General features: G+C 65.7%; 1 protein-coding gene across 11 annotated transcripts; it reads left to right on the forward strand.

The window, feature by feature from the left end:
• The first annotated feature begins 261 nt into the window (after nucleotides 1-261).
• ADAM8 (ADAM metallopeptidase domain 8) lies at nucleotides 262-12,739 on the forward strand. 11 transcript variants are annotated; one of them, XR_003005575.1, is made up of 24 exons: nucleotides 263-423; nucleotides 1,510-1,613; nucleotides 2,529-2,605; nucleotides 2,764-2,842; nucleotides 2,941-3,017; nucleotides 3,182-3,365; nucleotides 3,674-3,736; nucleotides 3,815-3,883; nucleotides 4,188-4,357; nucleotides 4,454-4,535; nucleotides 4,828-4,976; nucleotides 5,097-5,274; nucleotides 5,532-5,621; nucleotides 5,709-5,898; nucleotides 5,993-6,074; nucleotides 6,607-6,769; nucleotides 7,206-7,283; nucleotides 7,899-7,983; nucleotides 8,664-8,778; nucleotides 9,307-9,493; nucleotides 9,954-10,019; nucleotides 10,199-10,252; nucleotides 11,720-11,944; nucleotides 12,145-12,739. XR_003005575.1 is itself a non-coding variant. In XM_024762040.1 (24 exons), the coding sequence occupies exons 1-24, from the start codon at nucleotides 378-380 to the stop codon at nucleotides 12,193-12,195; spliced, it is 2,517 nt and encodes an 838-aa protein (XP_024617808.1). In that variant the 5' UTR covers nucleotides 263-377; the 3' UTR covers nucleotides 12,196-12,739. The 11 variants fall into 11 exon arrangements, 10 of the variants coding, with proteins under 10 accessions (XP_024617835.1, XP_024617843.1, XP_024617846.1 ...); XM_024762040.1 differs by having other exon boundaries at nucleotides 11,720-11,797; XM_024762048.1 differs by having other exon boundaries at nucleotides 264-423; nucleotides 10,202-10,252; nucleotides 11,720-11,797.
• Nucleotides 12,740-12,854: the final 115 nt, after the last annotated feature.

A 12,854-nucleotide genomic window follows, 5' to 3' on the forward strand; every position in this document is an offset into this window, starting at 1 on the left:
CTGCGTGGGGGATGCAATTGCAGGAGTGGCCCAGGTTAGTCTGTCCACCTGCCCTGCTTAATTCAGTCCACGTTGACAAAACTGTGTGCTGAACACTGGATACGGGACACTGTCCAGGAGCCCCAGGGGACAAGAAGGAGACCGGGGAGGCGGGGTGGGGGCGGGACCGCGCCCTCAGGTGCCCAGGCCCAGCCCTTCCTGGCCCCGAGGGGCTGATTGGCCGCGGGCAGGGGGCTGGTCACTGGGGCAGGGCGGGGCGCGAGGGCACGAGCCTCAGAGGCGAGGGCAGGACCAGAGCCAGCCTGAGCACGGAGCACCTCCTCCCCGGCCCCCCAGAACCGTGGGTTCGGATCCGGACCCCGCCCGCACCGCCCGCCATGCACGGCCTCGGGCTCCTGCTGCTTCCTGCGCTGTGGCTACAGGGTGAGTGAGTGCTGGGCGTCTGGCTCTGGCTGGTCCGGTCGCCTGGCCCCCTGCTCCCTGCGCGGGGCTCTGGGCTGGTCTCTGGGATTCGGCGGCGCACAGGTGGCCAGTCGGTGGGGAGGCCCTGGGCGGTGCACACACGGAAACTTCAAAAGGGAAGTGCGTGGGGAAACGGCCACCTGGGCGTTTTCTGCGCTGGAGGTGGGGACCGGCTGGGACAGAACAGGGTGGAGGACCTGGCTGCTTCGGCTCCATTCCGGGGCTTCGGGAGGATTGCCCACCTCCACGGGGAACCCCCAGCTTGGCAGGGAGGGGAGGACCGAGGAGCAGTGGCCTGGAGCCGAGGGGTTGGGGGCACCCCAGGGGGTTGTTTTGCCACATGGAGACCTGCCTCTTCTCTGGGGGGACTGACTGTGCTGCTGGCCTTGGCCCCCACCCTAGCTCCTGAGAGCCTCCTGGGGTTCGGGGGGGAGGGCGCTTACAGGGCAGGCCCTCTGCGCGGCCTTCACTCCGGGAGGTTTGCCAGAGAGCCGTTTACGGAGACACAGCCATTAACACCTTGAAAGAAGGAGAAAAGAGTCACCTGGGGAGTAGGTCTCCACCTCTGGGCCTGGGCTGGGTCCCTGCTGTCTGTTGCTGGATAGGGGGCAGCTTCTAGATCTGGGCTGGGTGAACCCTGCGGAACAGGGCTGCCAGTTCCCTGTTAGATGCGGTCACGTGATTAGTTGGGATGAAAAATGTCAGCTCTAAGTGCTGGACGGGCCGACCTGCCCCCCCCACCCCCCGATGTCCTGCTTCTGAGGGGGAGGGGGCATCCGGGTCACCCCAGGGTCTGGGAGGCAGCCTGGTGGGCCCCTGGAAGGGCAGGCGCTGGGTGGGGTCTCCGTGCACTGCCAGGCGCAAGTCTGCCCGACCCCACCCAGGGCCGCAGGACCCCACTTGGGCTGGGCAGCCTGGGCTCAGAGTCTGCGGTCCCCACGCTGCCGGGCGATTCCCCAGGAGGAGGTGCCGGTACACAGCAGGCTGGGAAGGGACCCCCAGGGCGGGAGGGTGCCCTGTGCGCCTGCTGACCCCCCTCTCCTGCAGAGGTCGTCCCCAGGGCCACCCTGCCCCACGTGGAGCAGTATGAGGTGGTGAGGCCCCGGCGCCTGCCAGCACCCCGCACCCGCCGAGCCCTGCCCTCCCACTTGGTAAGCCTGGGCAGGAGGCTGGCCTGGGGGTCCCTCCCTGGCCCCTCAGAGCCCATTTCTGTCTGTGAGCAGGGTGATAGCTCCCCGTGTGCCCAGCGAGCTGTGAGGGGCCGCCTTTGGGGCTGAGGGCCAGGGCAGGCCCCTGGGGAGTTCACAGCCTACCTGGGCTGCCTTTCTCCTCCCCGCCCCCCCCACCGGGGCCTCACCTTATTCTTCCGTGTCCTGCCCACCCTTGGGCAGGGCCACAGCCGCCCCGCCTCGGGGTGGGGGGTGCCGGCCGGGCCTCCCTGTCTTCCTTTCAGGAGCTCCGCCGGCCGCGGCCACTCCCCAGTTTCACTCCAGCGATTAGTCAGACTCCTCCAAGACTGGAGGGGATGGCTCAGCAGGGCGCTAGCTTAACGCCTCTCGGGCATTTGGGGCTGGGCTGAGACTCCCTGGGGCACCTGGGGGCACTCCTGAGACCTGAAGCGTGTGCGCCTGCACGTGCCCAAGTGTGTGTGTCGAGGACAGCCCCGTCCTGACCTCAGGGTGCGGGCACAGCGCACGGTGTCCTAGGGGTCAGCTGCGGCTGGGGGCGCCCCTCCAGTCGGGCCCTGGGCTGGAAGGGGCGGGGCCTCGCAGGGGCGGGTCACCTCTGCCGCCTGGGTTCTAAGGCTGCCTGTCAGGGGCTGTGTCCCCCCTCCCCTTGCTTCCCGGTAAGGGGCATTCTTCTTCTCCCCGTGTGGACTTGTGAGGAAACCACCGAGGCCTGAGGCACCCGAGGCGGTTCTGGGTGGAGCTCCCCACCTGCCCACTGCCTCCGGTTTGACCCGAGGCCCCACCTCCCCCTACTGGCCCTGTGCTACCCACCCCCAGGTTTGAGGTGGGCGTGGCCGGACCCCTCTCTCTGGACCCCTTCCTTTTCTCCCGGCTCAGGGCCTGTACCCGGAGAGTGTGAGCTACATCCTGGGGGCCCGAGGGCACACCTTCACCCTGCACCTTCGGAAGAACAGGTGAGCAGGGGCCTAAGCCTGCAGCCTGCTCCCACCCCTGCCCCCGGCACACCTGTGTCCTGGGCATACAGCTCCCTGGCCCAGCCTCTCCTCCACACCAGAGGTGGCTTCTGGGGCAGGCAGGCGGGGCCCAGAGCATCACGGGGGCTCTTTTCCAGGGACCTGGTGGGCTCGGGCTACGTGGAGACCTACACGGCTGCCAATGGCTCCCAGGTGACAGAGCAGCTGCCGAGGCAGGTATGGCCCCCCGAGTGACCCCCCCCACCCAAGGCCGGCAGTGGCGGTGCAGGGAGCGCGGGCACTGGCAGCGGAGCCCTCACACCCTCCTCCCGCAGGACCACTGCTTCTACCAGGGCAACGTGGAGGGGCACCAGGGCTCCGCTGTCAGCCTCAGCACCTGTGCCGGCCTCAGGTGGGTGCTGCCGACCAGGCGGGGTGCGTCAGGACGTCAGGGCCCAGCACTGTCTCACTCTCCAGCGAAGTGAACTGAGGCCAAGAAGGGAGGGGTGGGCTGGGGGCACCTGCTGCCCTGGGGTACCTCGCTAACTCAGAGCCATGGGCTTCGCTCTGCCTCAGGGGCTTCTTCCAGGCCGGCTCCACCATCCACCTGATCGAGCCCCTGGATGGGGGCGGGGAAGAGGGGCAACACGCACTGTACCAGGCACAGCACCTGCAGCAGAAGGCCAGCACCTGCGGGGTCAACGACAGCAGCCTGGAGACCATCCTGGGGCCGCGGGTCTCGGCGGCCCTCAGGCCCCGGGTGAGGGGAGGCCCTGCCCGCTGCTTCCGCGTCCACTTGGCCCCGTGCATCCCCAGACTCCTGAATGCCCCGCGAAGCGGGGGTGCTGCCTGCCGCCCCCGTGGCTGGGGTGGGCCTGGGCCTGGCTGCGCGCTGGCTGCAGAGCCAGCTCCTTAGTCTGCGCCAGAGCCCCCCCCAGCTCCCACCAAGGCTCCCCCAGCGCTGTGGGGCCAGCTCCGGGGCCTGGAGATGCTCCGTGTGCGCAGACGGGCTGAGGACAGGCGGGCTGTGGCTGGGTGGCTGACCGGCTTCTTGTCCCCACTCCTCAGAACTGGCCAGTGCCCCGAGAGACCCGCTACGTGGAGCTGTTCGTGGTCACGGACAGCACAGAGGTACCGGGGGCGGGGGCGGGGGGTGGTGTGGGTGCAGGTGGGCCTACAGGCTGCAGCTGAGGGTCTACTGTCCTCCAGTTCCAGCGGTTGGGGAGCAGAGAGGCTGTGCGCCAGCGGGTGCTGGAGGTGGTCAACCACGTGGACAAGGTGGGGGCCGCTTCGCTCTGGGGGCTTCCTCTCAGCAGGGGCTGCCGGGACCCCGCGGCAGCACACACCCAGCCCAACAGAAACCCTGGCTGTAGAGGCCTGTTGGGGCACCTGGAGAGGAGGAGAGGGCTGGCCATGGGGGGCGCCCGGCTGCCAGTAGAACCATCCGCCAGGTGATGGGGGGCTAGGACTCTGCCCCAGCCCTCGTGACCTGTCCCATCGCAGCGGACGCTGGGGGGACCTCTGGCCCTTGGCTGGCCTCACCATTGGAACCTGACCCTCGGGGCTCCCTGCCCTCTGGCAGCTTTATCAGGAGCTCAATTTCCGCGTGGTGCTCGTGGGCCTGGAGATGTGGAACGGTGGTGACAAGATTCACGTCAGCACCCAGGCCGACACCACACTGAACAACTTCCTGTCCTGGCGGGTGCAAGACCTGGCGGGGCGGCACCTGCACGACAACGCGCAGTTCGTCACGTGAGTGGGCGGAGGCCACGCTGTCGCCAGGACGAGGGAGGCCCAGGGGAGGCGGGTTCCGAGGTGGCCACGTGCAGACACTGCTCTCTTTCCCAGCGGGGTCGACTTCGCAGGGACCACCGTGGGACTGGCCAAGGTGTCCGCCATGTGCTCCCAGGACTCGGGGGCTGTGAACCAGGTGCGGGGGATCCAGCTGGGTTTGCTGGACAGAGGCTGGAGCTGGCCACTGGGGGTGGGGGGGGGGAAGGGAGTGGGGATCGGAGCTTGAGCTGGGGCCTGCGAGGGGGTGCCTTAGGACTCAGGTCCACCTGCTGGACACCTGAGCAGCTGCCTCTTCCGAAGGATGCACTGACGCTTTAGGTTTGAAGAAGTGATGTTGGCAGGAGGCACCGCTGAGCCCCTCAGCCTGCTGGGGGCGGGCGGGGGACTGGCCACCAGAGTGACCCCAGCCAGCATGGCCCCTCCTGTAGGACCACAGCCCGAACCCCATCGGCGTGGCGAGCACCATGGCCCACGAGATGGGCCACAACCTGGGCATGAACCACGACGAGAACATCCAGGACTGCTACTGCCCGGTGCCGCAGGACGGCGGCGGCTGCGTGATGGCGGCCAGCATCAGGTGAGGCTTGGCCCCAGCCAGCCCGCCCGAGGGCCTCCCGCCCAGCAGGGGTGTCCCAGGGCACGGGCGGCTGGCCGCCCCCCCCCACCCTTCTGATGACAGGGACTCCCCTCCCTGCAGCTCCAACTTCCCCAAAAAGTTCAGCCACTGCAGCCGGGCTGACATGGAGACGTTCGTGGAGAAGCCCCGGACGGCCTGCCTGGTGGACGCCCCGGACCCCGACCGGCTGGTGGGCGGCCCCGTGTGTGGGAACGGGTTCCTGGAGCGTGGGGAGCAGTGCGACTGCGGCGCCCCCCAGGTACAGGGCCAGGCCCCGCCACCACCCTCTGCTTTCTGCCTGCTGCCCACATGGGGGGCCGGTCCCCATCCACAGGCTGGGGCGACCGTTCCTGACCCTCGGGCGCCCTGCGCACGCACAGCGACACCTCCTGTCCTCTGGCACCAAAACGACTGGCAGGGCTCATGAGGGGGAGTGACCAGACCACCCGAGGGAAGGGCCTGGGGCCAGCCCAGCGTGCAGCCCGCTCAGACCTTCGCTGTTGCCCCCGCCCCCAGGACTGTCAGAACCGCTGCTGCAATGCCAGCACCTGCCTGCTGGCCAAGGGGGCTGAGTGTGCCCACGGCAGCTGCTGCCACGAGTGCAGGGTGAGCCTGGGGTTCTGGGGCACAGCAGCAGGCGTGTGTGTTCAGGGGCCTCCTGTTCCCTGGGTGAGCTCGGCTCTGCTGAACCAGGTGAAGCTGGCCGGAGAGCCGTGCCGCCCTGCAAAGGACCAGTGTGACCTCGGGGAGTACTGTGATGGCCGGCAGCCCATGTGTCCCGAGGACGCCTTCTGGGAGAACGGCACGCCCTGCCCGGGGGGCTACTGCTACAACGGGGCCTGCCCCACGGTGGCCCAGAGGTGCCGGGACTTGTGGGGGCCAGGTGAGGCGGGCATGGGCCCCGGTCATGGGCCCCTCAGGCCTGCCAGGGTGGCTGCTGGTCCTGAGTCGAGCGCTGACCTACTCCTGCCCCGCAGGCGCTCGGGTTGCCATGGAGACGTGCTACAGCTACAGCATCTCCACAGGCTGCAAGCGCGGGATACCCCTGGACTTTGGCAGGTGAGCGTCCACCCGTGGCCCGACTCCCCTGGGTCCAGGGCACGGAATGTTTCCACCAAGAGAGTCCTCTGCACAAAGGAGTCCGGGAGCTGAGTCAGGAGCCCTGCAGGAGCCCCAGGCCAGAGCGTGCTGCCCTTTGGGAGAGTGGGTCATTGTGGCTGGGAGCTGAGTCAGGAGCCTCTCCGGGGGCCTACCTGGCCCTGCAGGACCCCCAGGCCAGAGCGTGCTGCCCTTTGGGAGAGTGGGTCGTCGCGGCTGGGAGCTGAGTCAGGAGCCCTGCAGGACCCCCAGGCCAGAGCGTGCTGCCCTTTGGGAGAGTGGGTCGTCGCGGCTGGGAGCTGAGTCAGGAGCCCTGCAGGACCCCCAGGCCAGAGCGTGCTGCCCTTTGGGAGAGTGGGTCGTCGCGGCTGGGAGCTGAGTCAGGAGCCTCCCCGGGGGCCGCGCCCACTGCTCCTGGCGCGCTGAGCACGGTTGTGAGCCCCGCGCAGGGGTCCCCGCGGAGCTGGCTCCACGCACGTCCCTCTGTCCTCAGGGTCAACAGGTGTGGCACTCTGTTCTGTGAGGGCGGGCAGAAGCCCCCGGAGCGGAGTTCCTGCACCCTCACCTCCTCCTCGGGTGCTTGCCAGGCTCTCGTCCAGGACAGCAGCAGCGCGTACGAGCCAGTGCCGGAAGGCACCAAGTGTGGCGAGGAGCAGGTGGGCCGGACGCGCCTCTCGGTTGGGCTGCTGGACCCAGGGCGAGCTGCTGGGGCCCAGAGCAGGGCGGTGGCGGCTGGAGGAGGGCTCTGTTCTGGGGAGAAACTCGGGAGGCGCATGGGGGGTGCGGGAGAAGACCCTTCTCAGTTAATGGGTTTGAAGACTATTTGTCCTGCAAGCCCTCTGGGGATGGGCGGGGCCAGTCCTCTGTGGCCCTGGTGGCAGCAGAAGGCTGGCCGGGCAGTGCCTCTCCTCGTGGCCAAGGCCGGCCAGCAGATGGGCTGCGGGCGAGGCCACCGGGGGTGTGAAGGCTGTGGCCTGCCCCTCCGAAGCCCAGACACAGGTTTTGGGTCCGCTCTGGTTGATGGTGGAGAGCTGGGGTGCTTCAAGCAGGGGTCTAGACTGGCTGCCTACGGAGACCCCCACTGCCCTCCAGGTTTGCTGGAAAGGCTTCTGCCAGGACCTCCGTGTCTACAGATCCAGAAACTGCTCTGCCCGGTGTAGCAACCGTGGGGTACGTGGGCCCAGGGGATGGCCTGCCACCAGCCCTTTGGGCTTGAAAGATGCTCAGGCTGTGCTGAGGATAGCCCAGACAAACAGAGGGCAGAGGCTGGTGCCCTGGGACTGTGCCAGGAGCCTGCTGAGGCCTCCTGAGGCTGGAACTGACAGGGATCTGGGCGTCCCATGTAGACACGGAAGCCCAGGTTAGTCACAGTGCTGGTGGACACGTGGGCCAGGCCAGTCTGATGTGAAGTGTCCTATTCTGAGCTCTTAGTAACCTGTGCTGTGACGCTGGGGAGGTCAGAGCTCTGAGGGCTTGAAACCGGGGGGCCTGGGGCAGTGCCCTCCCATGTCCCCATCTCAGGAGGACAGCCTGCCCCAAAGTTGTCCTGCGGCGATGCCTGCTTTGCTCAGAAAGTCCACAGCGTCCCATCAGAGCCATCCTCCCTCACCCGGAGAGGGGCTGCTGCCGTCAGCACATCTGACAAAACCTGGGTGGTGGCAGTCCTGGACCCCTAGCTTGTCCTCTGTCAGTAGGGGCCCCAGCAGAGCAGACGGCGCCTCAGTGGGCACTGGGCGGTGCGGCAGGTGGGGGTCTGGAGACCCTGATGTCTTGGTCGTCCCCCAGGTGTGCAACCACAAGGACCAGTGCCACTGCCACCCGGGCTGGGCCCCGCCCTACTGCGCAGACCTGCTGCCTACTGTGCGCACAGGTAGGCAGGGCCCGCCCCGCCCTGCGCCTTCACACACCTTCACAAGCCCAGGGGGATCTGGCTGCGGGTCCTGCCTTTTCTCAGGCCACCTGGGAGGGGCTGAGAAGGAGGCCATGTGCCCCTAAACCGTGAGGGGCATGTTGAAGATGTGGCCTTGCAGCCCCCGGCATCCGGACCCCAGGATCCCGAGTCCCCACCTCGGCCCTACAGGAGAAGGGGGGCCCGTCCCAGAGGGAGGGCTGCAGGGGCAACGAGGGACAGCACCAGCTCCTTGCTGGGTGCTCAGCCCCGTCCTGGGCCCGGGAACCTCGGGGCCTCCCACCCCCACAAGTGTCTTCCTCCCCAGCGGTCAGGCCTACAGGGCCTGGCCTGGCCGCACCCACATCACTGAGGGCCTGGGGCTGCCCACCACCAAGCCCTCCAGCTGGTCCCCTGAGAGCCCAGAGTGCTGGCGTCATGTACCGGTTCTCAGGGCCAAGGTCCTCAGGCGGCCCTGGCCTTTGCAGGGGGCCCAGGGCTCAGGGCTGTTGGCGTGGCCAAGGAGGGGGCGCCTTCCTCAGGCCCCTCCTTGGCCCCAGGCTGGCCTGGACATGCGCTAAGCTGCCCGCGGGCCCTCCCAGCCCCTGCTGCCTCGAGGCACATCCGGCCCTGGTGGCACCTGGCCTCCTGTGTCCCCACAGCATCCCGGAGCCTCCTGGTGGGCGTGCTGGTGCCTGTGGCGCTCCTGGTGCCTGTGGCGCTGACCCTGGCAGGCGTGGTCATCTACCGCAAAGCCCGGCGCCCCGTCCGAAGGAGGTGAGCGAGCTCTGGGCTTGCAGGGCGTCAGCGTGTGTGCGCAGAGCGGGTCGCCTGCTGGCACTGCTGGAGGGGGAGAACGCGCTCTGGGCCCCCTGCCTTCACTGACACGGGAGCAGGTGTGGGTCATGGTGACAGGTTGGTGATGTGGAAACTCAGAGAGGACCCCGTCTCCCCCTTGCACCCCACTGCCCTCGGTGGACAGTGCGCTCTGAGTCTGCCCTGGGCTCTGGGCGTCCCCGGTGCCCACTCTGGGGGGACCTCGACCCCCACGCTGGCCGCAGCAGGACACACTTGCCCAGTGGTCTCCAAGTACCTCCTGCGGGCCCACCTGGACCCCAGAGCCAATAGGGCCAGGACACGTGAGGCTGCCTCTCCCTCTGCGCGCGGCTGTCACTGGCGCACCCCGACGGGCAGCTGCAGCTGAGTGGGCCTCTGGCCAGGCCAGGGTTCCCATGCCCAGGAGCCCCCAGTCCCTGGGCTGAATCCTGAGGCCAGAAAGCACTGACCCATCTTATTTCTCCCCAGGAATGTGGCGCCCAAGACGGCCATGGGGCTCTCCAACCCCCTGTTCCACGAGGGGCACAGGACACCGGTGAAGGGCAGGGCCCCGGCTCCCACCAGGGGGCCCCCAGAGCCGGGCCTTTCCTCCCACCCCAGCCAGCCACCCAAACCCACGGCTTCCGCAGTGACCCCTAAGTGGCCACCTCCTGCTGTAAGCACCAGGCATCCCCAACGGGTTCACCAGGCCACCCCCAAAGCTCAGGCCAGGATGCAGTACCCAGGGGCTTAGAGTGGCTACCACGACCGCCATTTAGAGGCAAAACGAGGCTTTAGGACAAGTGGTCTGAGGACCCGCAGGAACTGATGACAGAATTGAATCTGAGGCTCGAGGCCTCTGCAAAGTCCACCTCGGGGCGGTTTTGAGGCCCAGACACCCTTGCTGCCATGCAGCACCTCTGTGCGTCCCCAGGGCTGTGGGAAGGGAGCATAACTCAGGGCCCTGCCCAGTGGTGGGACAGGATGGTGCCCCCTGTGCACACACGGGCCTGTGTTCTTCCCACTCTGGGAGGGGCCGGAACCTTGGGTCCTCATCTGGGTGGGGGCAGCTCCGAAGCCAGGGCTCCCTGGAGGTGGCTGCCCTGAGACCCAGGCTCACGGCCGGCTTCCTGCAGCCTCCAGCCGCTATGTCCAGCCCACCGTCCCCAGTTCCTGTGTATACCCAGCAGGTCCCAGGCCAGGTGAGTGGGGGGCTGGCAGAGTGGCCGTCGAGGTGGCATAGAGCAGATCCTGGGAGGCGGAGGATCTGGGGCTGGCTTTGGTGGGCCAGGGACCCTCGGGTGGTGGCCACTGCACCCTTAGGGGCCGACATGAACTGAACCCAGGGGAACTGGGGTCCTGACCTCTCCTCCCCTCCCAGCAGCTCAGACCTGCTCCTCCCACCAAGCCCCTCCCGGGGCTGAAGGCCAAGCAGGTGAGAGGACCCCCGGGGGAGGGGCACAGGGGTGTGTGCGGCTGTGGGCTCCATCGTTGTGCTCCCTTTGGTTTGAGGCTTCAGGGGTTTGGGAAGGGTCTCTCCCAAATGTGAGTCACTGCCGCCCCAGCAAGCCCCCTGCCTTTGGGCTCACTCGGGAGGCCCTCCCGCCTGTCCTGAGGTCTGGCCCTGGCGGGTCCCCTTCTTTGCTGGGAGCCCCGTGGGTACTGCCGAGGGTCCTGCGCACCTCTGGACAGGCACACGCACCGCCTGGCAGGCGGGGAGGTCACCTGCTCTGGCGAATTGTGAGTCAGGGAGACCCAGGCTCCTCTCTCCGCCCACCAGGAGCCTGGGGGGCCCGCGGCAGCCTGTCTGCCGGCCGGTGTGGAGTCATCACTTGGTTGCAGTGGTGTCTGCAGGGCTCTAAATCTCAGTAGGGCCCGTCTTCCCTTAGCGGTTAATGTCGTGGGGATACTTGGAGCAATGCCCGGCTGGTTACTTCCTAAAGTGACCCACGGTGCTTCTGTGGGTGGATCTCACCTACCACAACCATTACTGTGGCGTTTGCTTAACGGAGATTCTCTACTTTTTGCTTTTTATTTTGAATTAATTTTAGAGTTACAATGAAGTTACAAAAATAGTCCGTAAAAAAGTCTTAGGAGGGGTTTTGACAGGCCAGACAGGGAAGGGGGTGGGCAGAGAGATTTCTGGCCACGGAACTGGTGGCAGCCAGGGAATTGTGCTGGGGGAGAAGAGTGCAGGCGACTTCTGCCCGTCTGCTCAGCAGGGACCTTCTTGGTGTGCGGGGCCCACCCTGTCCCTCTGGCGCTGGAATGAGCTGCCTGGGCTGAGCAGGGCCCCTGCTGGGGGCCTTCCGTCTCCACTCCAGCCCTGGCCCCAGGAAAGCTGAGATGCAAACAAATGCAAATTCTAGTAGTGGATCCTTTGCTTTAGAGCTTCCGAAGACCCCCATTCTGGCAATTTAAGAGCTTTTCCTGGGTCATGTTGGGGGAAGAGGGAGGGGGGAGTTGAGGGAAGAGGGCAGGGCAGTGAGATAAGCCGATGGGCCCAGGAATGGGGGCCCTGACACATCTGGGTTTCATTCGGGGCAGTGGCAGCTGTGTGACCTTTGCTTTAGAGCTTCCGAAGACCCCCATTCTGGCAATTTAAGAGCTTTTCCTGGGTCATGTTGGGGGAGGGGGGAGGGGGGAGTTGAGGGAAGAGGGCAGGGCAGTGAGATAAGCCGATGGGCCCAGGAATGGGGGCCCTGACACATCTGGGTTTCATTCGGGGCAGTGGCAGCTGTGTGTGGGGGGGGTTGGGGGCACTTTTCTGTAGAGAGCTCAGCGAAGAGAAACATGCAGGCCGGTCTGGAGCAGAGCAGAGCACCCAGGGAACTTTCTAGAAGGTGCTGGGAAGCTGGCGCCCTGGCCCAGCTGGCTATCAGCTGTGTCTGCCTCCTTCCAGGTCGTCAAGCCAACCTGCACTCCACCGATGCCACCCATCAAGCCCAGGGCCGGAGGGGCCCAGCTTGGACCCACTCAGGTGAGGCCCTCACACACAGGGCAGTGCCCAGCTGGCTGCCTGGGGCACAGCCCTGAGAGGATGTAACATCCACCCTCTACTCTGTCAGAGGACTTTTCAGTGCTGGCCGCTTCTTCCAGCTGTTACTGTGTCTTTTTCTCCACTAGTGTAAGTACAGAAGTCTATTCTTCATAAAGCATCAGCTGTTAATACCCGGGCTGTGTCCACTCGGCTCTGAGCTCTGAGCACAGTCATGTCGTTGGATGAACTGAGGATCCAAATTTTAAGAAAAGTAAACAGAAATTAGATTCAGTTGTGCTCTTTGTAGCAGATGGTTTTTAATGTCAGTTCTTTCTTCCTTTTCCAAGGGAGTTGTTGCCCCAAAGGTTGCTCTGAAACCCCCCGTCCAGAGGAAGTGATGGGGCCCGAGCTCAAAGCACCCTGGGGGGCATCTGCGCACCTGTCTGGACGTTGCCTATGATCATGTGACCTCGCCACCAGCACCGACAGACCAGCTGCCTGGCCCCAGGCCCTCCGTCGCCCTTCCTGTGGGCTGGGTCCACTGTGAAGAGTCCTAGCGGAATAGCCAACTCCTCATGGCCAAGGTCACTCTTCAGCACCCCACGGTCACAGCCCAGGCCCTCTCCGCCCAGGACTCCGTGGTCGGGCCCTCGGCTGCTGTCCTGACCTCAGGAACAGGGGCCAGGCCAGTGCCTCCTCACCCACGTGTGTCTCCATACTGCCCCTGGTGTCTTGTCTGGGTCTCTGGAAACCTCAGATGCACATTCAGTAGGGTTGAAAACTTTAATGAAGTTTTTGTGTTCTACAATTAAATTATTGATCAAATTCTAAATGACGGGAGATCGGTGGAAAATGTTGCATGCGAAACAATGTGGAATTTACAAGATTTAAGAGTCCAATGTTTGTTAAAATAAAACTCTGCTGTAAATGAGTAAGGTCAAACTTTCCCCTTCTTTTCTTCTTAGACTTTATCGTAAGCCCTCCTCTGCTTAAACTAAGCAGCTCGGTCCGCCCGCGCGGAGCGGGCCGCTAGCACCCAAGGTGGCCGGCGCCCCTC

Source organism: Neophocaena asiaeorientalis, unplaced genomic scaffold (assembly GCF_003031525.2).
Source record: "Neophocaena asiaeorientalis asiaeorientalis breed wild unplaced genomic scaffold, Neophocaena_asiaeorientalis_V1.1 scaffold356, whole genome shotgun sequence".
Taxonomy (NCBI): Eukaryota; Metazoa; Chordata; class Mammalia; order Artiodactyla; family Phocoenidae; genus Neophocaena; species Neophocaena asiaeorientalis.